Below are 25006 nucleotides of genomic sequence, written 5' to 3'. Positions count from 1 at the left end.
GGGTTCGGTTAATCGGATCACCGAGTTCGCTCGTTCCGGACAGGGATCGTAATTCATCGAGGAAGAAGGATTTCTCCGTGCGGTCCACCGTTCGATTTGAAAGGGACGGTGTGGGGGGGGGGGGGAGAAACGCGGGAAACTTTTGAACCGTTTGTACAGGGGATCGACGCGAGGATCGTGGTCTCTCGAGAATTCAAAGTGTCTTCTACCGATATTCGTTTTCGTTCGTTTGTTTTTTTTCCCTTGGAATTCGATTACACAACCGACGCCCCGTGCGCAACGTAAGTAGTGTGTTCGTGCGTAGAAGGCATACGAGCATCCCTAAACGTTATTTTGGCCGTGAATTTAGAGTGGTTCGAGGCACGAACGGACGATCGCGACGGCCGTCCGGCCTCCGAAAGTTACACGCATACACCCACTAATAGAAACGATTTCTACGCGCGTAACAGCGTCGACACGAAAGAACTTGTTTACACATACATGTCCGTAGAATACGTTATATGTATATTATGTACTTGTAACGTTCTAAAAGAGCCCACACGCTTATCGTTTTACGTACATGCATCGCCACAGACGAAAGTTTCGCTTTATGTACAGACACCGGCGCTAATCGTCGGCGTTTATCGGGGAGTGGGGGTGGGGGAGGGTATTAGTCAATTGAATGCACGAGTCCACGAATAGGTCAAGATTCCGTCAGTTTGGAGTCCCGACGTCGCTTTCTCGGATAATGTTCGGATAATGCGGGAACAATCGCGGAACCAACCGATCGCTCAAGGCCACCGGGCGGGGCTATCCCCACCACGCGGTCCCTGGCCGGGGGCGGAGCTATCGCTCCAGCGATTCGCGCCACGAGCTTACCGGTTGATTCGATCCTATTGCGTTGAGAAAACTGTTCGATTTTATCTCGTTATCTTGTCGCGCGTAACCAAAATTCCCATTTTCGTTTCGAAGTCGCATTCGAGAGCCGGAATTCTTTCTTTTTATGGAAAATGTACAGTTTAGATTCTGCTATTATCACAGAGGAATTTTTCGTTTCCGTTGTGTTTAGAACGCGAGGGACTCCGCCGGCTAGATAGCTACGAGAATATTTACAAAGTACAAGACACCAAGAACAAGGGACACGCAGAACATTAAATAGACGATCAAAGTTGATCAACGATCGAGCACTCGCACTTTTCGTGAATTCATTTGTCGATACGACCGCGAGTCTATTGAACGGATCGTCGGTCGGTTTCGGGAAATATTCCGAGAAATCCGAAATGCGGTCGAGCGAAAGGGTTGTCTTTTATTTACCGAACCGGGGATAGGAGATTCGTATATACCGGGTGACTCGTCAGTCGACGAACGCGAGTTTCTCAACAGCGAGTTCTGCGAGTAAAACCATGCCATCGATACGTTAAAAAAAATATATCCTCGCGACGCGCGTCCGAAGAGGCTAAATCGGTCTTCTGCGTCAAGAAGTGCCGGATCGTCGAGCCTAGTTCCTAAAAGTTACCAGCTAGTTCAATGTTTTTTTTTTTGCTTGTTATCGTTTATTTTCTATCATAGTAAAAACGAGTTTTGCCCGGCGCGAGAAGAACGATCGACGACAAGGAGAAATCGTGACGGACGAGCTCTCGCGCGCAAGTTTCTTCGGTCGTGTCTAAATGTGTCTCTCTCTGTGTGTGTGTATGTGTAGCTGGGTGGGTGTACGTGTACACGTGTGCGGGAGTGTGTAAGTTTTTTTTTTGTCCGCTTAAAACCTAGCTCGAGAGTGGAAGATTAGCGAAGGGAAACCTAGATTCGAGAAACGCGCGCGGAGCGGGTAAAAACGTCCCGGCTCGAGGTTCGTCTCGCAACCCACGCGATTTCTAACCTAAAAAATACGTGCCCGCCCTGAATCGTCGAGTTCGAGCTTAAGTACAGTACCTACGCGACTAAAATCTTAGAACCTTAATCGCCATAAATCGAGGTAACCTAATCTAACTATGTACAACATCGGCCGTCGAGGTTTTTTCTCTTTTTTTTGTGCCAGGTTAGTTCTACCATCGTTTCTCGATTTCCACACTCCCGTCCCGTCGAGAATTCGATCAATCGCTCCCTCTCTTTCTCTCTCACCGCTCTCCGTTCCATCGTCTTCGTTTATCTTTATCCGCTAATTGTGAAAAGGCTTCGGGCTACTTTCAAGGTACGCGAATTCTCGAGGTTACACGCTAATATTTACACGCTCACGAGAGTTAACAATGTGTTCGATCCGATCTACATGACCCCTACTCTCACTCACTCTCTCTCTCTCTCTCTCTCCCAACAGTTCTCCTTTGTACAGATTTTACACGCACTCGACGAAGTGCTATTTCTTCGAACGTTCGTTCTCGCTAATTGTAAGCTTCTTTCCCTGTGACTTTCCTACAATCGGGACGAAATCAATCGGTCGCTCGAGGTCACCGGGCGGGGCTAACCCCGCCGGGCGGTTTGGCTACGCCCGATCGCTCCGCCTCCCGTCTCCTCGCGCAACCCTATGGGTCGACGCTCTCCGTACGACGTGGTGGGGGGCTGGAGCGTCTTGCGCAACACCCCTCGAGCACCCGGTCGACTTCGATCCGACCGTAGCTCGAACCTAGAGACGCGAAACGGATTTTCCGAAAAGCGTGGTCCAAGGTCTCCGGGGATTCGGGAACCGTTTTGGAAATGGAAAAAGTTTTCGAACCGTGACATTGTTTAGAAACTGGCAAGTGGGTCGGGAAGAGTAACGTTACTGGCTTTTCGGAGAAACCCGGTTCCGATCGTTCGAGAATCAAACGGGGACCCGAATAGAACGCGTAAAAAGCGATACGGTCGACGGACGAATCTCTCCATCGACAATGATAAACTGGCAGTACTGATGCAAACTGTTTGTCCAGGGAAGAACTACGATCGGTAGAGTCTTCTTTAGAATGAGATACGCTGTAAATCGTGGCACGTGCGAATGACATTAACCTTCTCTCTCTCTCTCTCTCTCTTACGTACACACATGCACACACACAGGTACACACATTCGCGCAACTACACGAAATCGCGGAACCTACGCGACTGAGAAATTGATGTCTCTGTACAGAACGATGGCGCCACGCGCGCGATTCCGCGTCGATCCGATCGATTCATCGGTTCGGAGAATTCTCGATACCGATTTCTTGTTTCTTTTCGCGCGACTGGAAGTTTTCGAACGTTTACTCCGAGGGCGAGAAAAAAAACTGTTCGATCGTCGAGCCCGATCGTTTATCGCTCGCGAGCACGGGTTTTCACCAGAGAGGGAAATGTTGCGCGAGCCGCGGTTTCAGTCCTTGGCCCGGCACAGAAACGCGTCGCGTTTTATTGCTGGTTGCCGCGTCGCGTACTTCTTTATTTTTTTTCTTTCTTCTTCTTCTTCGTCTTCTTCTTCTTCCACCGCGTCGAAGTTGCGAGCAAATCGCGACCTTTCGCGCGTATGACGAAACAGTTGCGACACCCACGCGCGCCGAGCTGAGCCGCGCGTTATTCCGTTTTTCATTCGCGTTAACGCGCGCGGTTTACGACTACGGCGCCGTAAACGCGACGACTTGGCGACATTTACGTCCCGCGTTGGACGATTCCTTTTTCCGCGCGTTTATTCGTTGCTCCGGGCGAGAAGGCCGACGATCGACGCGGAAACGCGACGCAGCGCCGCGTTTTAGTTCCGTTCGAGGACCCTCCGCGAGCCTCGATCCCCGTTTTCGTTCGAGGGGGCAGTCGAGATCGCGATCGAGATCGAGATACCGATCCCTAAGATCGAGTACGAAAATTTCATTCTCGAAGAGGACGCTCAAAGTCCTCCGCGCTTCGCGATCCGAGCGTTGGACACTTTAACTACGATTATCGGTGATCGAGAGTCGTGCCAAGGGTTTCTCTCTTTTTTCTCTTTTCTTTTCTTACTCTAAGCTAAACGTCGTTCCAGCGTACTCGGAGATGAGATTTCCGCCAACGAATCATCCACGTGGGGATCTCGGCAGCGGTAACGGTGTCCCCGAATCGCTAAATAGATCCGATCTCATAAATCGTGCCCGTATTATCGATTACTTGCACTTAACCGGTTACATCCTGTGTATATCGTCTATGCTAAGTGTTTACGCTTAAGTTGAACCGACGTGTGTAATCGTCTTCGCAATATATTAAGGCCTCTTAGTTACTAACGACAGGTCGTCACGTTTTCTGGTTTCGTTCTCACAATTTTTACCGACTACCGCGCAGTACACGCTACGAGGACGCGAGAGCGACGAAGACCTTTGTCGTTTGTTCGTCGTCTCTGTCGTTCGTTGCGGCTAATTCCGCGATCGAATCGCTTCCACTCTACTATACACGCGAAAGTCGAAAGGTGCTTGGCTTCCGGAGCAGCTCAACCGGATTAAAAGTCGACGAGTGGCGAGAACAACTCGCGCCCCTCTTGCCTCGTCGCTTGGCCGATCGGTGTGTGTGTGCGTGAGGATTGTTAACGAATTCGAGAAACAAACGAGAAGGGTTTCGAAACGAAGAATACAAAAATTTACGAACGCGATCCTGAGCTCGAAAACCGAAAACCACCGATAATAAACGCGATCTTCGACGATCGTTTATTTTCGAGACACCGCCTAGACATTTTTGAGCGTTAATTGTACGCGCATCGATGGGAATCACCTTTCATCGTTTTTCTTCAGCGTTCAATCCACCCTTGAAGAGTCGACAGGCATTACGAAACACGTGCAACGATCGTCCAGTCGGTTTTAAACGTTTGTTGGAATCGGCTCGGTCTCGAAAATAAATCGTCGGTACACATTTATTAGGAGACTGTTCTCGGTTTTTGGACGTAGGATTTGGGTCTCGATTTTAAACTCACCCGGTGCAACGAGAACTTTGGAGAGACGTGCTACTCGATCGAGCTTACCTCGAGGTGAATAATAAATTTCGATGCACTCGGCGAGTGTCTATACGCGGTACCGATCAGTATTATCGTATCGTAAGGTACGAGTGGTCCGATTGCATAAAAAAGAAAGGGTTTTATTCTTGGTCGCGATGCGAGAATCGAACGAAGATCTTCGAAAGGTTACTTTTGAAAGCAGTTATACGTACGATCCGCGATATGGCCTCGTATTACGTTAACTGGATAAAATGTTTCAATTTCAAGCTGAAAAAGGTATTAAAAAGGCTTCCCCGCAGAAGCAGTCTCTCCAAGTAAAAGAAAAGTAAAACATACGCAAAAGAACGGAACGTGACACGGTGCGATGTCTTTTGACGACTCGAAGGAACCAACGTGCGGGCAAAACCTGAAAGAAACGTTTCGAACAAAGAGTTCGTGGGAACGGAAAACAAAGGAAAAGTGAAGAAAATAAAAAAAGGGTCGAGGGAAGAACGAGGTGACGGTAAACGATGTGCCAAATCTGGAGACAAGAGAACCACCGTTTGCAGTCGTTTTCGTGTATCTTCTTCCTTCTCTTTCTTTTTCTTTTTTTTCTTTTTTTTTTTTTTCATCCGTAGCAACTTTATTGTTCGGTGCATCTCGTGCCAGCCACTTTCCATAATGAAGGCATATTCGCTAGTGTGGAGTATACGTGGAGTTTTTTTTATTTTTTTTTTCTTGTCGCTTAATTACTCATTATCTATAACGTAGGTACCTTACGACTTATGCATTATCACCTAGCCTCCGGTATTATTCGTTTGTTCGGGGTTCTCGATGCGAGAGAACCGAGACACACGCGAGTTTCGGTGTGTCCCGAACAAAATGCCTGCGTATACACCGCGTGTGTATTTTTATACGTGTGTGTATGTGTATGTATGTATGTATGTGTGTATACGCGCGTGTGTGTGTGTGAACGCGTACGTGTTTCTTTGTACGTGTAAGCGCGACGGAGAGGGAGGTGCGTCCCTCTCGCTCTCGTTTCGTGTTTTCGATTTTCCATATTTGTTTTTTTTTTTTTACCACTTTTTGTCTCGCCTCTACTCTCGAGGCGGGTTTCGTTAAATGCCCAACTGACCAGCTACAGTGAGCTACGTATTTACAAATCTTGCCGTTAAGTAATCATCTACGTGTTACTTTTTTTTTTTTCGTTTAATAGGAAACATTAATCTCACGCATTCGTACACACTCTTCCTCACTGTCGCTCCATCGAACATTCGTACACACTTTTTCTCTCTCTCTCTCCCCCTCTTTCTCTCTCTGTTTCGTTCTTCGCGATCTCTCTTCTCTCTCTTCATCTCCACGCTTCCTCCGGGATTAATTAAACTGCGAATCGGAGCGTCGCGAAACTTCCACGGAATCGTACGTTCTTCTCTCAGGACTCGTCGTTTTTAAAAAGGCAACGAACTACTGGTTTTCTCTTTCAATTTCTTTCCCGTACGGTCGTACGCCGAAGGGTTGTTCGCCCTCTGGCTGGCAAAATCGATAAATTTGGAAACGGTCGGGGCTAGGGGGAGAGACGGAAGTTTCGGGAGTGTCGCGAAAAGCCGATAAAAGATTAAAAACGTTTTGGAATCGGGACGTAAAAATCTACCGAGTCCGCGATAAAACGCGAGGAGCATTTCGCGTGCTGATCGAGTTTCAACGAGGAAACGGGGGATTGTTTAAAACGATAAAAGTGGCGAAATATCGGGTCGGTCCATAAGTTCGCGCGCTCTTGAAGTTGTCGAACAACGATGGTAAAGTTAATTTATACGAGCCCGCGAAAAAAGCTGGATCGATCGTAACGAACAAAGGTCCGCGATACGATCATCTATGAGATAATTTTTCGTTCGCGCGTAAATTGTTTTCTCTTTGTGGTCGTGCTCTTTGTAGATCTCGAAGAGACGATCAACGAACACGCGCGTTCGTTCGTTTTCTTTATTCGGAAATTTATTAAACGACATCGACGAGTGGGATCGGTGCCGGTGGTTTGTCCGCGATCTACCGATTGAAAATCTCTCAACGATTGAAACTGTACAACGTCGATTCTCGACTCACGCGTACAGATCGAACAGCGCGAATCGATGGACAGACCCGAGACGATCTCTACGTAAAAATACACACGTCGAAGGCTCGTTCGCGTTGCTCTGGTCCGTTTCTTCGTTCGTTTCGAGTATTCTCCGTACAGTGTCGGAGCCGTGATGCCACGAGGATACGATTCGCAAAATGTCACGAGGGAACGTCTCTCCGTTCGTGGAAGTTTCGCGCGGTCCGTGGAATACGTTTGTTAAATTCTCGTCACCGTTCGACGCCGGGCGACTGCGTTCGATTCGTAACTCGGGCAGTTTCTGGTCGCGCAAAAGAGAAAGAAAAAGAATTGGCATAGAACGGGACGTGTAATTTCTCTATCTAGTATCGCGCTCGGCATGGGTCGGTTTTCCGTGTGCCGCGTCGCCCCGCGATCGAACGCGACGAAAATTCCGCGCTTCGGGGGCTGCGGTACGCGTTTTACGCGGTTGCGGGTGATTCGATTCATGAGCTACTAAAAGTTTATGTACACGGTGAACGCGCGATGACCTATTTACAAATGACGAGAGAAGCGCTCTCGGTCCGCCGAAACGACGCGACCGACATGGTACTTTGTTAATTACAAAACGAGGACATCGGGGAAGAAGAAGAAGAAGAAGAAGAAGAAGAAGAAGAAACGGCGCCGAATCGCCTCGAGAATTCTCCACGCTGCGACTTCCCGGGTCTTTGGACGCGGTGCACTTTAACGGAACCGTGGCTCGCGAACTTCGACCTACTTCTATTACCTAACGCAATTATAGGTACACGGTCGTCGGTGGTTGTTCCTCGCGATCGCGACAACGGATAATATTATTGTACAACGGGGGGATCGTAAGAAAATGGAACCTCGGGGGCGCCGAGATCGGTGCCGCGCTTTGTTTCGTCCCGTTCGTTGGAAAGCCGGCTGACACTTTGCAACGCGTAACCCGGTACCGCCTTTGTCCCGTGAAAAGCGAAACAACGAGACCCTCTGGAAATTACACACGGATCGCATAATTTTTCGCGCGTTTGCGCAACGATCGAGCCTCTTTCGTCGCAGCGTGGATCGTCTACCATCGATCGAGGTGTCTCGATCCACGAGGTCCGTTGCGAGGAACCGGCGTGTTTCCTTCTCCCCTCGAAGTCCTCGGATCGAAACGCACGTACGTCTGTTCGATTGCAAAAACGATCCGAACGATCGTTCTGGAAATATAGAAAAAAAAGAAAAAAAAAAGGAAAGAAGTCGCGCGTCTTTTCGATTCCTCGCGAAGCTTGTCTCTTTCCCTCCAAAAGCCGATCGACTCTCCTGTCTTTTTCCCTCCGTCTCGATACGCTACGCTAAAAGTTACTTAAACGATACATCGTTACGTTAAACGATCCCCGCAAAACGGGATCACGTGGTAGAAATCAGTTGAGTTTGCGTAAAAAAGAGAACACATGTGTGTGCCTGTCTGCGTGTGTATGGGGTGTACGTTGTGTACGCGCGCGCGCACGCGCGTGTGTGTCACCGTTTGTTCTTTACAGAATGAAAACCGTGTGTCGTGTTTTTTCGCTACTGCTAAATCGCTACCTAAGAAACGACGATTTCTCGCGAGCTACTGGCTACCTAAGTTTCTTAAACTAAAATCACACTCAGAACGTAACTAATTGGGGCACCGTGCGTCCTTCGTCTGGCCTCGGGGATCGGGCGTCTCGAATCGAAACCGCGCGATCGATCGACTACTTCTAATTGTAAAAAAGAAAAAAAAATGGAACAACGAAGGGGAACGGGGGGATCGTTTCGCGCGATTACACGGACCGGATGATCGTCGCGCGAGCGAGACGACATCGTTGAAACCCGCGTCGAAACGCTGAAACGGGATCGTCGCGTGGGGCGTGGCGTGGCGTTCCGTTGCGGGTACAGACTCGAAGGAACCGAAAATTCGACCCGAAACCAAGGCGAGATCTCGCACGGGAGCGTTTGCGCAAACGCAGCTCGAAATGAAATTGTAGCGAACCTATCTACGCAAAGACGACACCGAACGATGCCTCTCGTCTCGTGTCACGCTCGAACGAATCGATCGCTCTCGTTTACGCGTACACGCGCGAAACGAATCGCGCGATCTACCACCGTGCGAGAGTTCGGGAAGTAGGCGCGATCGACGAGCGTAACCGGCGGGAGCTTCTTCGGGGCGGCGAGGGTTCGGAGAGAAACGTCGCTCCTTGAACATTCTCGATCGAGGTGTTCTCGTACCGATAACGAACACCGCTGACGCGCGAATTGTCCGTGTGTTCGTCTCGGCCCAACGTGTCTCTCCGTTTCAAGTTCCCGGCCGTGAATACGCCGATCGCCAAACGAACTAAACGGAACGATTCGCGCGATTCCGTAAACGTCGACTCGACGCGCAAATCGAAACGACAATTCGTTCGTTCGTTCGAAGACGCGTTCCCGCGAATCGTTTGGCGATCGAGTTCGCGATTCGAGCGCTCCGAGTTCGTCGAATCGCTGGGAATCGGGTCCGGTCTGCCACCGGACCGCCGACGCATCGGTACATACAAGATAGTCGCGACAATGGTTCTCGAACGGTTCTCGATAAACGCCGGTAAACGAGCGAGAATCGTCGACGATGGGGGACCGATCGTCCCTCCCACGGTATCCTGGACGACAGAGGATTCCTCGCGTCCTCGAGACTCATCTTCCCGGTGCTCCTTGCGCGTCCGCGAACTTGCGTTCCGTCCGTGTTGTCCTCGGTGCGGCTGGTCTTGTTCCTTTCTTCGACGAAGATCGTCGCTGGATGCGCATCGATCACGGAACGCTCGCGAACCGACAATAACATCTACGGGTATACGCGGGAGGAAAGGTGGACCGCGATCCAGACTCGATCCTCTTGGCGGTCCTCCAGCTCGTTTTCCTTCTTTACCTCTTCGACGAAGATCGCGGCTCTCTCCGAACGAGTTTTCTCGGCTCGGTTCTGCGCGCGGCGATCGTCGCGATCGCGAGACCCCGAGAGGAACTACTCTTACGGCAGGTACAAAACGAAGAGCACACCCGTTGAGAGAAACGCTTACCTCGCCACGGAGAGCCGACGGGATCTCCGATACGAATCGGGATCGAGGAACGTCGCGACGTGGACGCGTTTTTCCGACACGGGAAATCGCGCCAAGACCGAGCGGAAACGGCCGAGGATCGAGAGGAACGTTTCTTTCATCGGTCGCCTTTCTCCCGCGCGAAACAATCTACGAACGAACGGGGAACGGGGAAAAAAACAAAAAAAAAAAAAACAGACAAAAGAAAAACGAAGAAAAATAAGACTGGCCCGTCTCTTGGACGCTCCCTTACGGACTATTACACGCTCTCCTCTCGCTTTCGTCTCCCCCCTTCCCTCCCCTCTGGTTCGTTCCCGCAACCGTCTCGGGTTTAGCCGTGAACTCGAACCCCTCGAAACTGATCGCCTGCTTCCCTCCTGCGATCGGCTACACAACTCCGTCGATAATTGGCTACTCGTGTGTCCTTCCTCCTAGGCTCCCTCTGTCTCTCTCTCTCTCCCTTGTATGTATACAGCGGTATGTATAATAATATATATGTATAGATATTCTATATACATACACGTCCTATGTATATATATATATATGTATATATATCGGCTAGTCGAAAATTGAGGCTACAGTGCTCGGCAGTCTATTGTCTCTCTTGGCTCTTCTCCGCGCTTCCTTTCTTCTCGTCCTTGCCCAAACCCCTCAAACACCCCTTGTCTCATCTCTTCCGGGTTCTCCTCGTGGATCCTTTTCTAGGCGTCGTCCGTAACTTCCGGGCTCGCGTTAATTCTCGCTACCATCTCTCTGTTTCTTTCTCATTTCCCACTCTGTCTCACTCTCCTCCCCCGTTTTCGTTCTCTCTTCCGGGCTGTCGCAAAATCCATCGAGTTCGCGGTATTTCGGAGAAGATTTTTATTCCCATTGGTGAGGAGAGGGTGGCAATTCCGAGGGATGAGCCACCGTGGAGCTGCAAGTCGTACGAAGAGATCATTAGAGGCTGTCATTCACAGAGAAAAGATCTGGTTTTTTTTTTCTGTCTTTTCTTTTCGATTTTTTTTTTTTTTTACTTTTTTTTTTTGGATATATATTTTTTTTGGTTACTTTTTTTTTATTGAGTTTTTTTTTTTTTTTGGTCTTAACTCGGGGTACGTATACTTTCGGTGTGTGACTTGCGGGGAGAAACAGAGGCGTGTGAGCTACTTTTCGAATCTCCGGTGCTGGGCGTGTTCCTGGGCGAACAGCCCGGACCGTGGGACTCGGTAAATGCTTCCGGTGAACGTGTCGTGCCTCGTGATCGGCTCGTCCCTTCGCGACTTCCGGTGGTGTTTTACCGAGACCCGCGGTCCAGTATCTTCGAGCCAAGATCGACGTGGTTACTCGCGAAAAACGAAGCCGCGATCGATCGGTTCCCGTACGCGAAATTCGCTCGATGCTTGTTTCTTTATCGTTATCGTTACTCTCTCTCTCTCTCTCTCTCTCTCTTGTTCTTTTCATTCTTCGAACCGGTTAACGGGTTCCGCGCGGATCGCTGGCTCGACGACACGGGTTCAGAGATTCGAACTCTAAGAACTGTACACGACGAAAGTGCAAAGTGCTTTCTCGCTATCGGCGGTAAGGTTTTGTCACGCGGGCAATCGTCGAGATGAGCGTTTCGTCTCGCACTTGGAGTTTCGTCGGCTAACGATCGGGCAGAGGATGGGTGGTGGTAGCATCGTCAACGAGTGGCAGCAGCGCGTCTCGATGGTGTCGAGTACGATCGATGGGAGAACGGGCAACGTTCAAAAATCTCGAGATCGTTGGTAACCAGGGACTCGGAACCGAGATTGTTTCGCGAAAATCGTAATTGCGTAAAATCGAGTTACGTCTCGAATTGAAAAGTACTTTTGATACTCGAAAGAAAGAATATCGGTGCGCTGGTCCCTGGTGTCGACGTTGAATTAAACGAAAAGTATATAATTCCCGCGGCTGCGTAGGGCCCGAACGAAATCGATCGTCGCGTACTCTACCGGTGGTTTCATCGACGTTTCGCTACGGTCTAGATCGAGTCGAAGGACCGCTCAAGGCCACTGGGCGGGGCTATCCCCACCGCGTCGCTCGGCCACGCCCACTTCCCCGTGTCTCGTCCCTCCGCGCTCTTTGTTCGTCGAACAGAGAGGCGAGAGCGCGTCGAGCGACGTCTCGGTGGACGTTGCTCGAGATCGAGGAAGTGGTCTCGAACGGTCGATCGATCTCGAGGCGACCGTAATACGCGCGACGAAACAACAACGGCAAAACGAACGAACATCGAATTCGTGGTTCGATCTCTCGATTCTCGACGATGGAAACGCTCTGCGTTCTCGTGACGAGCGATTCGAAGAGTCGCGCGAACATCTACCAACTGTGTGGCTCGAGCCACGATCGGATCGAAGAAAGAATCGACTCGGTTTCGACGTTTCTCGATCACGGGAAAGCTCTAACCGATTGAATTGGAACGGGGTTAAAATTTCAATTTTCTTCCAACGAAACAACGATTCGTTTCCAAAGCGGTCCGATCCGTGCAAACTTTTCGAACGGAGGTTCGAGGAAACGTCGATCGCGAAAGGTTCGATCCCATCGCTGGTATTCCCCGACGCGGTAAGAGAATGTTTCTCTATCTGGGCGAATAGCGGGTGGTCCCCCGAGTCGATTCTTTCTTCGGTCCGATTGTAAACATTCTGCTCGGAACAGGTTCGCGTGACGTCGACTGGACTCGACTCTTCAAATTCCACGTTGCCGGGAAAAACGACAACGGAAGGGGTTTTGACCGACAGGTCTGGAGGTTAACAAAACAACAAAAACGCTTCATCTGATTTCCATGCAGCTGTCAGCATGCGTGACAGCCGGCCGTTCGTCTCGATTGTCGTTCACTACGTATAATTCTTTTTTTTTTCTTTTTTTTTTTTTTTGTTCACGGTTCTCTAGTTCGATCATACTTTCGAAGGTGTTTTGGCTCAATAGATGTAGATTTCTCTCTCTTTCCCTGTTGTCCGGTCGCATCCTTGCGACGGGTCTCCCTTTCTCGCTTCCGCTCGTTTTTATCCTCCCTTTAAACCCGTCTACGACTCGTTCCTCCCTCTCGACGTTTATAAAATATTTTCCACGCGGTTACGGCCTTCGCCTTTGCTTTGCCAAGTTCGTCGAGAAAAGTCAGCCGTGAAAATAGCGCGACGGGAACAAACCGGCCGAAAAAGGAGCGCGTCTCGTCCTCCTTTTTCCGCTTCCCAACCTCGAAATCTCCTCTGTCCTCGGGTGTCTCCGTCGTCGGCCCTCCCCCTGCCTCTGGCCCGCCCTCCCACAACCGTCGAAATTATTTCTGGACTTTGAAAAAGCGGCCCCGTCGCGAGAAACCGCGCCGCGAGTCGGCTCCCTTCCGCTCCTTCGCTCCGAGGAACGCGAGACAAAAGCGCCGCTGGAACGTGTCGTTACCCCCTGGTTAATTTCAACGCGAATGTTTTTCGAGAGATTCTTTCGCGACCCTTCTTGCTTCTCGGTAGAGAAGACAAAAAAAAAAAAGAAAGAAAAACGCGCTCCGTCGAAAATAATAACGGAGCGAAATCCAAGGAGAAAAGTATCGGGGAACGAACGGAGGAACTTTCGGCAACGGGAACTCCGCGGAAACGCGCGGCAAACTACTCGAAACAATCGTAGAAATGGCTAGACGTCTTCTCGATAGATCCGATTCGCGCTTGGCAAAGCAAATCGCGACGAGATCGCGAGACGTTACCACCGAAACCCCGCGTCGCGTCCCAGACTTGGCGAAATGACAGTAATGACTTCCACGGTTTGGTCCCCGGCCCGGAAAAAATACAGTCGGCGTACCGGGAACGAGGCTCCTCGAACGAAAATCTCCGAGGAGAAATCTCCGTCCAACCTCCAGTAATATCGTCTACCATTGTACCGTACAACCTTCGCAAAGGGGAATGAAAAAAAAAAAATAAAAATATTAAAAACTCAACGACAGAGGCGCACCGACGAAACACGAGGAGAGAATCCTCTTGGAACGGGCGCTACGGAGTCCGATCGAACAAAAAAAAAATAAAAGGATCGACGCCTCTCGTTGGTCCTTTTCGACGAAAAGAAAAATTTTAAAGTATGGCAAAATCGTTCGGTGTCCGCGCGAATTTCCCCCACTCGCGGTTACAATCTCCTCGACGGCCGATTACGGGTACGTGAGAATTGTTCCCCTAAGAAAAAAAAAAAAAATAAAAAAAAGAAGACAGAGGGGATCGAGGGATTTCTCCGAGTCTCGAAAGATTACGGTCATTGTGCCAACAGCCGGATCGCGTCGGGATTTCCGTTCGAAAATTGTCGCAAAGAAATATACAATATAGAAGTAAAAACGGTACGGGAAACGCGGTTAGGATGGATCCGTCGATGGAGAAGGGAGATACAAGACCGCGAGTCGATTTAGCGAGAAGGTTCGTTGTATCGCGATCCAAGAGGGTGGACGTTAAAAAGGGGGTGGCGGAAGTGTCTACCCGTATACACCGCGAAAGAGAGTACAACACATTCCCCGTGTCTATCTCGTCCCGTGATCGTTGTCTTTCAAATTGATCGCGACGCGGTCGTCCGTTTCTCTTTTTATCCCTCGAACTCGTTTCTCTCAACTGAAGGCTGCATGGTTGATCAGGCCTTCTTACACTCGTCGTGCCGGGCCGCTCTGTTCGAGCGTTCTTTCAGCGTTATTTACAAATATCACTTTCACAGAGGCTCGTGATCGACGTCACGCACACCGGCGCCGATTTAGCGAGCCGGGGATGACACGATTCTCGATTATCACCGTTTCGTCGAAGCTTTTCGTTCTCGACGGTCGTTCGCGTTCCGGAAACCCGAAAATAACACCGAGACGCGTCTCTCTTTCTCGAGGCTTCCCGAAGGTCCCCGAACTCTGGCAGAATTTCTTCCCTCGTTCGCGAAGAAATACTTATTTGGAAAAGGAAACGATCTCGCGCCGGTCGATGTTCCAACGAATCCGCCTCGCCGATTACACCGGGAATTGTCCCGTGTTTAAAGCTCGCGCGCGTTGTTCGAGCTCGGTTAAAGAATCCGTTAATTACGTGTACGCGAAACCGACGCTAATTAGCGGGGTCGGTTGTCTTTCACGGTGTGCAGGGGGCGCGCGCTCGTGCGCTCGTGCGTTCGCGTGCACGCGCGCACGACGAAACTCGACGAGTGCCGCCGGTTCGGCTCCCTGGGGGAGACGTCCGCGCCTCTTTATCTTTATCGCTTTCCGCGCCGGGAGTGCTCCGCACCCGGCCGCCTAGAGTGCGTTCAACCTTACGAAAAAACCACGGCCACGGACGCCCGAAAACCGTCTGGGAGCGGTTTGCATCTAAGAACCGCGATCGAAACTCGAAAGAACGACGGAGAGTGGTGGCCGGCCGCGCGCGTCGTTGCTCCAGCTGGAAGTTTCGCTGGGTCGATTCTCCGGTCGAGAAGTTCGACGAGTCGAATATACGGATGAGAACTTGGACGGGTCCGATACTCGGATTGAAAAATTACACGAGTCGAATCTTCCAACGAGGAATTTCACGCGTTAACTTTCCAGCTGAGAAATCGAACGGGTCCAACTTCTAGATTAGAAATTGGACGCGTTGTGCTTTCAGTTGACAAGTTGGACGCGTCGATTCTCCGATAAAAAAATTCGACGAGTCCAATTTTCAGTCGAGGAATTGGACGCGTTGTACTTTCAGCTGAGAAATCGAACGCGTTGTACTTCCAGTTGAAAAATTGGACACGTACTTTCAGTTGAGAAATCGAACGCGTCGAACCTCCAGTTGAAAAATTGGACGCGTCGAACTTTCGGCTGAAAAATTGTGCGCGTAATATTTATAAAAGTTCATCGATTAGGAAATTAGAAAATATCGTCGATCCGTAAACCGATGAACCCTCGGGAAGCGGACCAATAAGAAAATAAAATTGCTCGGAAATTTATCGCTTGGAAGTTTTCTTCCTGAATCGTGTCATCCTTGATCGGAACTCGGTCGAGCGAGCTCGACGCTGGCGTGCATCCGGGAGCGTATCACGAATAATCGAGCACACACATATATATACACATAATGTATACCGATAAAGTCATATATATATATAATATATATAATACATATATATGTATACGTATATGTATATATACATACAAAATACATATATATACGTTTATATATATTTATATACAGTATCAGTCATACAAAAGTTTGTTTGCTTTTTTCTAAACAGAATGTAAGAAGCAAGGTGGCAATTATACACGACGAGACATATCATAAAGAGAAGGTAACGAAACCAGAGGTATATATGTATATATGTATATATATATATATATATATATATATATATACACATATATATATATATAAATAAATACAAAAAGAAAATAAACACAAAACGTAAGGTGGTAAAATGGTTTGTTCAAGTACCTCAGCGAGCGAGGTCGCGCCGACTAGAGCTGACTCTCTGTTCGTTCGGTTCGTTCAGGAGGAGACGTAACACGATTGGTAGTAGTAGTAGCGGTAGTAGCGGTAGTAGTAGTAGTAGTGGTAGACGATAGCGGTAGTAGTCGATAGTAGCTGACAGTGGTAGATAGCTGATTCGGTACTGGTAGTAGTAGTAACGTGTACGTATACGCGGCGCAGGGCGCTGGGTCGGCGATCGGCTTGCTCTAACTTGACGGCAATAAGCAACACGAGAAATGTTACATATTTTGAAAATCATATGAAACAGAATGAGTTGTTTTTTTTTTTTATATATATATATATATATATGTATAATATATATAATTGTAACTTTTCGTTCGTACTTTACGGGGCTAAGGGATCAGCTAGCTCTTATCGACCTGGTCGTTAATTGTGACTTCCCACGGTACTCTCTCTCTTTTCGTTGATCGCTCTAACGTGGGATTTTCGAGTTTTCCTCGGGGGATTTTTCAGGTTTCGTTCGTGGTTACGGGGTGAACTTTCTTTTCCGTGACTTGGAGAGATCCTGGACGAGAAGCGACCGATTTCGATCGAACGATTTTTTGCGAAATTATTAACAAGAATAAAGAGACCCTTGTGTTCGTGCTTAGACGCGATACGCGGGAAGCCGTTCAACATCGAGACAGTTACGACCGAGAATATGTATATTTATCGTAACGAAAAATCTCGTACACTCGATCGTTATTTTCTCTCTCTCTCTCTCTCTCTCTCTCTCTCTCTCTCTCTCTCTTTCTTTCTCTCAAGGCGAACGGTGACACCGAAGCGACACAATACCCAACTACGAGCGATTAAACTCACCGAGTCGAGTATCTTCGAGGCTGAATATCTTTTTAAATACACCGTGCGCTCGCAAACTCCGATACAAACAAGCGTATCTTTATTCTCGGTCCAATTTTACGACAAAAAAAGAAAGTTGTCTCGACATGGACGAAATCCCATCGTCGCGATCTCTCCGTGGAAATATCGGGTGAAAGGGTGCGAATCACGTGCTCGAATCGTTCCACCGATACTGTACAGACACAGACACGTATACTCACATCACGCACGCGACTCGGAGACGCGGTTAATTCTTAATCGTTTCCCATGGAACGGTCCGGAAGCAACCGTAGTCTCGGCTCGGATTCTCGAGCCGAACGGCCAAAGGATGTTAGCGAGAGAGGGTCGTCGGAACAAAAGATCGCTTCTTCTGGCTCGTTTCGATCGTTCCTGCCCCCGGTCCTTCTTTTTTTTTTCCCCCCCTCCCTCTCGTTCTCCACGGTTCTTTAATTTCCGTACCACGGACACTCGCTCACTTTTCTCTCTCTTTCTCTCACTTCCCCCCCCTCTCTCTCTCTCTCTCTCTCTTCTCTCTTCTTCTCCCCCGGTTTCTCCGTCGTTCTCTTTAATCCGACTCGTTCTTCGACTTCGACGATAAAGAGAAAACAAATGAAAAAAAAAAGAAATAGAGAAACAAACGCACACAGAACGAACACTGTGCGATCCCTTTCGCTCCCTCTCGCACACGCACAAACACACGCACACACGCACACACGCACGCATGCACGCACGCACGGGCACCCACTTGGTTTACTCCCTCTCGATCGTTCGCGATCGATCGTTTTGGTCTTCGCGCGCGCGATTCGAAGGGGTTGGTCTTCGTGGAAAGGAGGAGGTGGAGGAGGCGGCGATTGGACGATGATCGTGGAGAGGGACCTGGAGGAGTTGGTTTCGGGGAGATCCGTGAAGGGAGGGTTTCGATTCCGGGGGCACCGGTTTCCCCGATCACAGATTCGCCCGTAGCGTTTGCGGCCGGTGGCCGCTTCTCTATCCTAGCCGACGTGTGTCTTTTTTCGTCTTTCATTATTTTATTTGCCTCTCGGTAATCATCGATCGTTTATAACCTGGACGATCCGCCACCTGCGGCTTACCTTGCGAAGCTCTTGAACGCCGCGGACTGCGGATTTATGCAGAGCGGCACGCGCGACGTGTTCAGCTGTTCCGCTATAAATTTGTGCATTTCCTCTGAAACAGACAACGTCGGATCGTCGGGTGAGATACACGCTCCTCTGGGCCTTCGCTCGAGGGGCTTTCCTCGTGTCTCGAGTTCGACAACGGGCCATCTTTGGGACCGGTTCGTGTCGAACTTACGCTTGTCCGTCGACTTTTCGAACTTTGACATTTCTATTTCAAAAACGCGTCTCAAAGAAAGACGTTTGTTCTTCCATCCGAGACACCAGGAAACCCACTCGAGTGTCGAGCGAATCGAATCTTGGAATATTCGATCGCTCTTCTTGATAACGGAAAACGGTCTCGGTCGCGCGTCGATTGTTCGATAATCGGGTACGTTCGAGACGCCTAAGCGAACTTACCAACCGCTCGATGAAAATCGGAGAAACGACATCGAGAACTGGCAACGGGCCTCGCGAAGTGTCCGGTCTGCGCGAGACGCGAAACGCTCCAAGTTCCGCTCTTGTCGGTAGTTGTTCGACGCGCTTGGAAAAACCGAATACCGCTCGCTAAACGGACAAATAGCTCCGCGAGAAGCCAAGATCGCGAGTTTTAATTGCTCCCGCGAATGTCCCACGGATATTGTACGAAAAAAGAACAACGACTTCTCGAGCGTCGCTTACGCGTTCACGGTTAATTACCGTTGAAAATTCTTGTACGCGTTACCGTGTATTTACCCGCGACACGAGCACCGCGGGACGAAGAACCACGAACGAGGAGCTGGCGGACACGGTGTTCAAAGGTGAGCTCTCCGCGACTTATGCTTGGAATCCGAGCAGGACGATCGACGAATTCGCTTTACGAAGGAACTATTCCACAGAGCGGAACGGAATTCTCTCGGCACGGACACGGCGGACACTTTGCGAAAAAATGAATCGAAAACGGGAAATAAAATTTTCTCATAAAAGGTTTCCTCTCGGAGGAAATCGAGTTCGAAGATTTTCGGGGCGCGCGATCGGCGGCCGGCTGAGACGTCCGACCATTGCTCGTTACTTCTACTTGTATCGGCGTTCAAGACCATCGATGCGTTGTTCGTTTCGATTGACTCCGTCCGGTCGAATCTACGCAAGATCGGTGTAAAATAAACAATACCGTACCATCCCCGAACGCCGATACGAGTCGAAACAACGAGGAAGGAACGAGCGGGTAATATTCGCGGGTTCCCCGTAAATCTTCGAAATCGATTCCCTGGAAAACGACGCCTCGTAGAAAGAGACGCGATTCCGCGTCTTCGATTCGCTCTCGCGCGAAGAATCCAATCCCCGTGGGGCCGTAATTTTCGCTCCACCCTCGGTCCTCTGGACGTAGGGGGAGTGGAAGAAAAAAAAAAGAAACGCGAAACCCTCGGAAGTTTTTCGAATTAACGGTGAATCACGTGTACTCGAGATAAAGCGGCCCGGAAATGGAAATATAATTCTTGGCGAAAATTGGGAATCCATTCGCGCGAAACGAAAGCTATCCGAACGGTGCACGAAACAAGGCTGGTAAATACACGCGGTCGTCGCGCGTGGCGTGCAATTTTCGAAGCGCGATATTAGACCCAGTTTCGACGCGATTACGAGGAAGAAAGTCATACGCGATAACTTCACGGTCCCCTGGCCACGTTGGTGATAAAGCACGATTTATCGCGGCCGCGGGTCGACTGTGTGCCCCGAGCGCACGCGAGAGTCAATCGCGTCATTGTTCTCGCCGCGGTCAGCCACGTGCCCGAGACGTTTAAACTATTAATAATGCGCGTGAGTCACGTCGCGAGACGCGATTTTTCCTATACGTGGCTGGGTCGATCTGCCCGATGGTAAACGTGGAACGCGACCTTTCGTCGATAATTCTCCTCCTCGGTGCTCGTCCAAACGGTCGTTCGCGATTCCCTTCGAACTAGCTCGGAGCGCGATCGATCGCTCGATTTCAACGCGACTCGATTTACGAAATCAACTCGGTACCGACCTCCACCAGGATGGCACACCGTTCCATCGAATTCGGTGCACCGTGGAAAATTCACGAGCTCGCGTCGCGGCGCTCTATCGGCGCTCCTCCTACGCCGCGGATCGCTCGTAGTCGTTGAATTTACGTTTCTTGGATCGTGACCAAAAGGCGAGTTTTCGCGACGAATTGCACGCCGTCGAGGCGAAGGTAAACGCGCTAACGAGACAAAGTGTCGACCTCAACCGTGAGTCTCGAGAGGTTCGCGGGAAACCGCGCGTACCTTTAAATCGAAGCGTCGTTTTCGATAGAGACTACGGAAAGTTGGTACCTCGTCGGTAGATTGGTTTCGTTTCGAAGAGGATTACAATTTCCGGAGAATTTTCAAGCACTCTCACCGGGGAAACCCTAACGATAGAATTTTTCTTAACCCTGCGATCTTCGACTCGCCCAGTTGGCGGCTACGGTATAAATGTTCCAAGCGATCGAAACCGATAACCTTTTTTCTAATATCCCGGGTTTGTCGACAAGTAAGTTGAAAGTACGTTTGTTCGAATTGTTTTCACGGTCCGCGTCGAATAGCACTTTGCCAGCTCGATTCGATCGCTTCCCTCGAGCGAGCGAGCGAGCGAAGGGATCGGCCCTTCGTTTGGACGCGCTTCCGTCTCGAGCGGAGAACTTCCTTCCTGGAAATCGACCGGGATGTTTCGATCCGCTTATCGGTAATCTCCTCCCGGAACAAAAGGGCGTCGAAGAAAGAGTCTCGAGGAGGAAGGAAGTCCGCGCGCGATCCACGGAGTCGGATCGATGGCCTCGAGCCGAAAGTCGGCAATTACCCGCACGAAAACGCATCCGGGATGCTCGGTGATTCGAAACGACGCTGAAAGACCGAAGCGTGGAGAAGGAGGAGGGGGGAGGGGCCTCTGCCCCCACCCCTGGGTCCCTTACCTTTCACCTGCTGCACGGTGGTGAGTTTCCGCTCCCAGAGATCGTCGAAAGGATGGGACGTGGCTGGCTCGAAGTCCCCGGTGTACTGTCTCATGCCGGCGCTGGTCGTGTAGCAGCACGTGCACATGCACGAGTGATATCTGAGTCTTCCCTCGTCGAGATAAGGATGCGCCAGAGCATCCACCACGGTGATCCTCTTGTCCTGCGGGAAGTTCGCGAACGAGGTCAACGAACGATCGATAAAGCCCGCCCCGTTCGAAAACGAACGCTCCGATATTTACGAGGCTGCGCTCGACGATGGTTATTTCTCTCCGAGGGGAAAGATGATCGAAGATAAAAAAAAAGAAAAAAAAAATAGGTGCCGCGAATAAATTCGTCCGAGCTCCCCGATCCGCGCGAATTTTGGATCATCTCGTTGTAGGAGATCGCGGCTGGGGCAATTGTCCGCTTCGTTGCTCGGACGATGCGTCGATTGACAAATTCCAAGGTATTTCGATACACGGGGTGTATCGTCGAGTCGGTGAATCTTTTTCGCGATTCGAGGACGAAAAGAAAGCAATTTAAAAGGTCTCGAGCCGAGTTTTCGGTGTTGGGTGTTCTCCAGCGGATCGATCTCGGGGATAAATAAAAAGAAGGGAATTTAATTACGGGCTGGAGGAATTTCGGTGAACAGTTAGGATAATTGGAAAGTAGTTCGTACCGGGAACGGAAGATCGTAGACCGCGTGGGGATTTGTTTCGATGCGCGAGATCATCGAGCCACGACGAAACTTCCCGAACGTTTCGGGAAATGCGATTCATTTTTCAGGAGCCGGTTCGACTCGCGGCAGGAGTCACTCGTACGCGAGAGCTTCGAGAAGCAGACATCGGGACCGAACGAACCATCCTCGTCGATAATGCCCGAACCGTCTGAAAAATCTATTAAAACTTTCCAAGAAGGAGAGTAGCAGCGAGACCCGGCGAAAATCGAATCGTCTCGGAACGAGTAACCGACCATCTCGCGAAGAACGTACCGGAACTTTCGTTTAATTAGCTACCTTGCTACGTTTAATGCTCGGAACAGTTAGCTCTCGGTGGCGTGTATTCGAACGTACAGGGTGTCCGTGGCGTGCGATCCACGCGTTTCGAACAGTGGATTCCGTACGCGAGAATAAATCGAAAATACCGTCGAACGAAATTATTTCGCGCGATGTTTCTCGAGAAAATTAATTTTCGATTCGTCGGCCGACGCTTTATTAAAATTCGGTTCGACGAACCTTCGACCGTGGATACGAAGCGGTTGCAGCGCGGTGCGTGGATACGTTCATTTGCGTACGATCGAAAATATTGTTTCTCGATTGGAAAGTATCTCGCGTACCGACGCGAGAGGTACACCAACGCGGGCGAGAGACGCGCGCGATTTATCGACGATTCTCGAGATCATCGTTCCGGAAACTTTCGAGAGGAAACTAAGGAATTACGATCTCGAGGTTCGGATTCGTTCTCGGTTGTTTCCAGGTTGATCGTTGCGGGACACTCTGTATAAGGCTCGAAGCCTCGACGCGTCCCGTTTAACGTCCTCCCGTTAAACGGCCGTGCAAGTTTTACACGGTCCGGCTCTGTCGTTCGAACATCGAAACGATGGGTCGGTTCGGGCGCGAGATTTAGGAAAGTAGGTTGTAAAGCGTCGGCGCGTGTCCCGGAGCTTTAATAAGCGCACGCCGAACCCGAACAGGACTCGACTCTCTTCCGTTTCGCGTTCATCTCGGGGAAATTCGGACAGATCGCTCGTCTCGCGTTCCTTTTCCCTTTCTCCGTTTCGAGACTCGACGGTAAAAGGTTTTTATCGCGACTTTTGTTTTACGAATACCGCTCTCGCGGGGACTTTACGGTGTCGCGACCCTCGTTCGGAGCATTCTTTACGAAGTGTCGAACATCCAGTGGAATGCTCACGGACCTCGTTCGGTCGTGAATATTTCCTTTTTATTATAGGCACCGAAGCTCCACCGGTCCCGGGTCGTCTCGATGTTAACCCCGACGCGCGAAACGAGCGCGTCGAATTTTTTCCCCGACGAAATTGCATCGGGGAAGAATGCACTTGAAAGTCTCATCGATCGCGATCGATGATCAGTATCGAGGATTTCGCACCACGGTTCCGAGTGTCTTCCTCGCGTCTTGAGAACGCGTCGACCAGAACCCAATCGTAGGTATCGAATCGGTAACGCTCGTCGTTTCGGTGTACCGGATCGATTCCTTTCAATAGTGCATCGTCCCTCCGATGCAACTTGGTCGTTCTCGTTTCCGATCTTGCTTCGAGCCGCAGACTCTCGTTGATCAGATTCGCGGTAATCGTTTCGGCGTCGAATAGGTAAAGGTGAGATGGAAAGTAGACGGTTTGGATCGCCGTTCGTTTCGAAACGAGCGGAAATCCGTCCTCTCGGAGCTATCGGCGTTAAATTCGAACCGGTGCGGTTCATTGTACCGCGAACCAAGGGAGGCGGATCTCACCCTCGTCCACGGGGGCGTTCGCGTTGGAAAACTTACGGGATCGAAGACTAGCATCTGGCAGAGCAAATGGACGGCCTCGTGCGTCGCCTGGCTGCTGAGGGTGTAGAGGGCCGTCAGCGAGGGTGGCTTCGGTGCACGCCTCAGCATGTGGGATCTCGCACCCTCGCACGCGTACCTCATGTCCTCGAGGGTCGGTGTGCCCAGCAATTCCGTGATCAGCTCCAGCTGCAAGCGAACCAGTACGTGCGCGATTTTACAACGCGTGTCCCTCCTCTTCGACGCGGGAGACCACGTCCGTGCGGCCTCCCGACGCGGAACGAGTTTTACACCGCGAGCGGAATTTATGCGCGCGAACCCTATTTTCGGCGACCCTCCTGGTCAACCGAGCGGTAAACGCCTTTTACAATTTTTCACCTCTTTTTTTTTTTTTTCTTCTTCGACGTCGTCGAACGTAGCAACCGATGCAATTTGCTCTCCAACGATAACTTCCTCGAGCGTAATCGGTGCGAAAGTACGACTCTCGATGTGCCCTTAATCGTTATCTCAACTCGATTGCATCGGGGACAAGAACGATTCGATAAATTCGCGAAAGCTTCGAAAAGAGTATTTCGCGAGACACCGTGCGGAAAGTTCACGGTCTCTGAGCAGAACTCTCGGTGGATTTGGACTTTGGCCTCGGGAGATTTCCAGAGGCCGTGGAAGTCGCGTTACGGAGACGTTAACGATTTATCGGGACAAGGACTGACCTGTTGCACAGGACTCTGCGCCTGGAAGAGGATCCGCCGACGCAGGAGCTCGCCGAAAATGCATCCAACGCTCCATACGTCCACGGCGGCCGTGTAGTGCCGCGCTCCCATCAGGATTTCCGGTGCACGATAATACTGCGTCACCACTTCCTGGGTCATGTGCTTGTTCTGGTCGGGCTCCTCCACTCGGGCCAGTCCGAAGTCGCAGATCTGTTCGCAGAGAAAACGTACAATCCTCTCCTCGAAATCGTGGTCAACTCTTTCATTTGATTTTTCTTTTTTAAATGGATCTGAACGCGCAACCTTGACGATTTCTCGTCAAGCGCGAAACTAATCGCGAAGAGGCGCATAGATATCCCAACGCGGAATACAATCGTTTTTTAAACACCGTATCTTTTGGAAGAGCCGCTAGACCGTGAAAAGCGTTGAAAATCGATCGATATATCTATACTCTCGGTGGATAAATACGAAACTTGCGAAAATCGGGGG

The 25006-nt window shown here is 50.2% G+C and overlaps 2 protein-coding genes across 5 annotated transcripts in view; one reads left to right on the top strand and one right to left on the bottom strand.

Annotated features, from left to right (window-relative positions):
- Nucleotides 1-25006, bottom strand: part of Nmo (serine/threonine-protein kinase nemo) — a 243305-nt gene that overhangs the window by 5582 nt on the left and 212717 nt on the right. The window contains exons 6-10 of one of the 3 annotated variants that reach the window (XM_076304733.1): nt 24518-24727; nt 23808-23996; nt 21286-21487; nt 18339-18432; nt 10142-10910 (exon numbers count right to left, since the gene is read on the bottom strand). In XM_076304733.1, the coding sequence (XP_076160848.1) occupies nt 10856-10910; nt 18339-18432; nt 21286-21487; nt 23808-23996; nt 24518-24727 (750 nt within the window). In that variant the 3' untranslated portion in view covers nt 10142-10855. Of the gene's footprint in view, nt 1-10141; nt 10911-16499; nt 16621-18338; nt 18433-21285; nt 21488-23807; nt 23997-24517; nt 24728-25006 lie in introns of those variants that run through there. The other 2 variants (XM_076304735.1, XM_076304732.1) reach the window with 2 other exon arrangements.
- The window catches only part of LOC143143484 (uncharacterized), a 114033-nt gene that overhangs the window by 25584 nt on the left and 63443 nt on the right, over nt 1-25006 (top strand). The window lies entirely within an intron of this gene.

The sequence above is a fragment of the Ptiloglossa arizonensis genome, chromosome 2 (genome assembly GCF_051014685.1).
Source record: "Ptiloglossa arizonensis isolate GNS036 chromosome 2, iyPtiAriz1_principal, whole genome shotgun sequence".
Classification (NCBI taxonomy): domain Eukaryota; kingdom Metazoa; phylum Arthropoda; class Insecta; order Hymenoptera; family Colletidae; genus Ptiloglossa; species Ptiloglossa arizonensis.
Note: the sequence above shows the minus strand (reverse complement) of the source record. Positions and strands in the feature narration are given on the sequence as shown.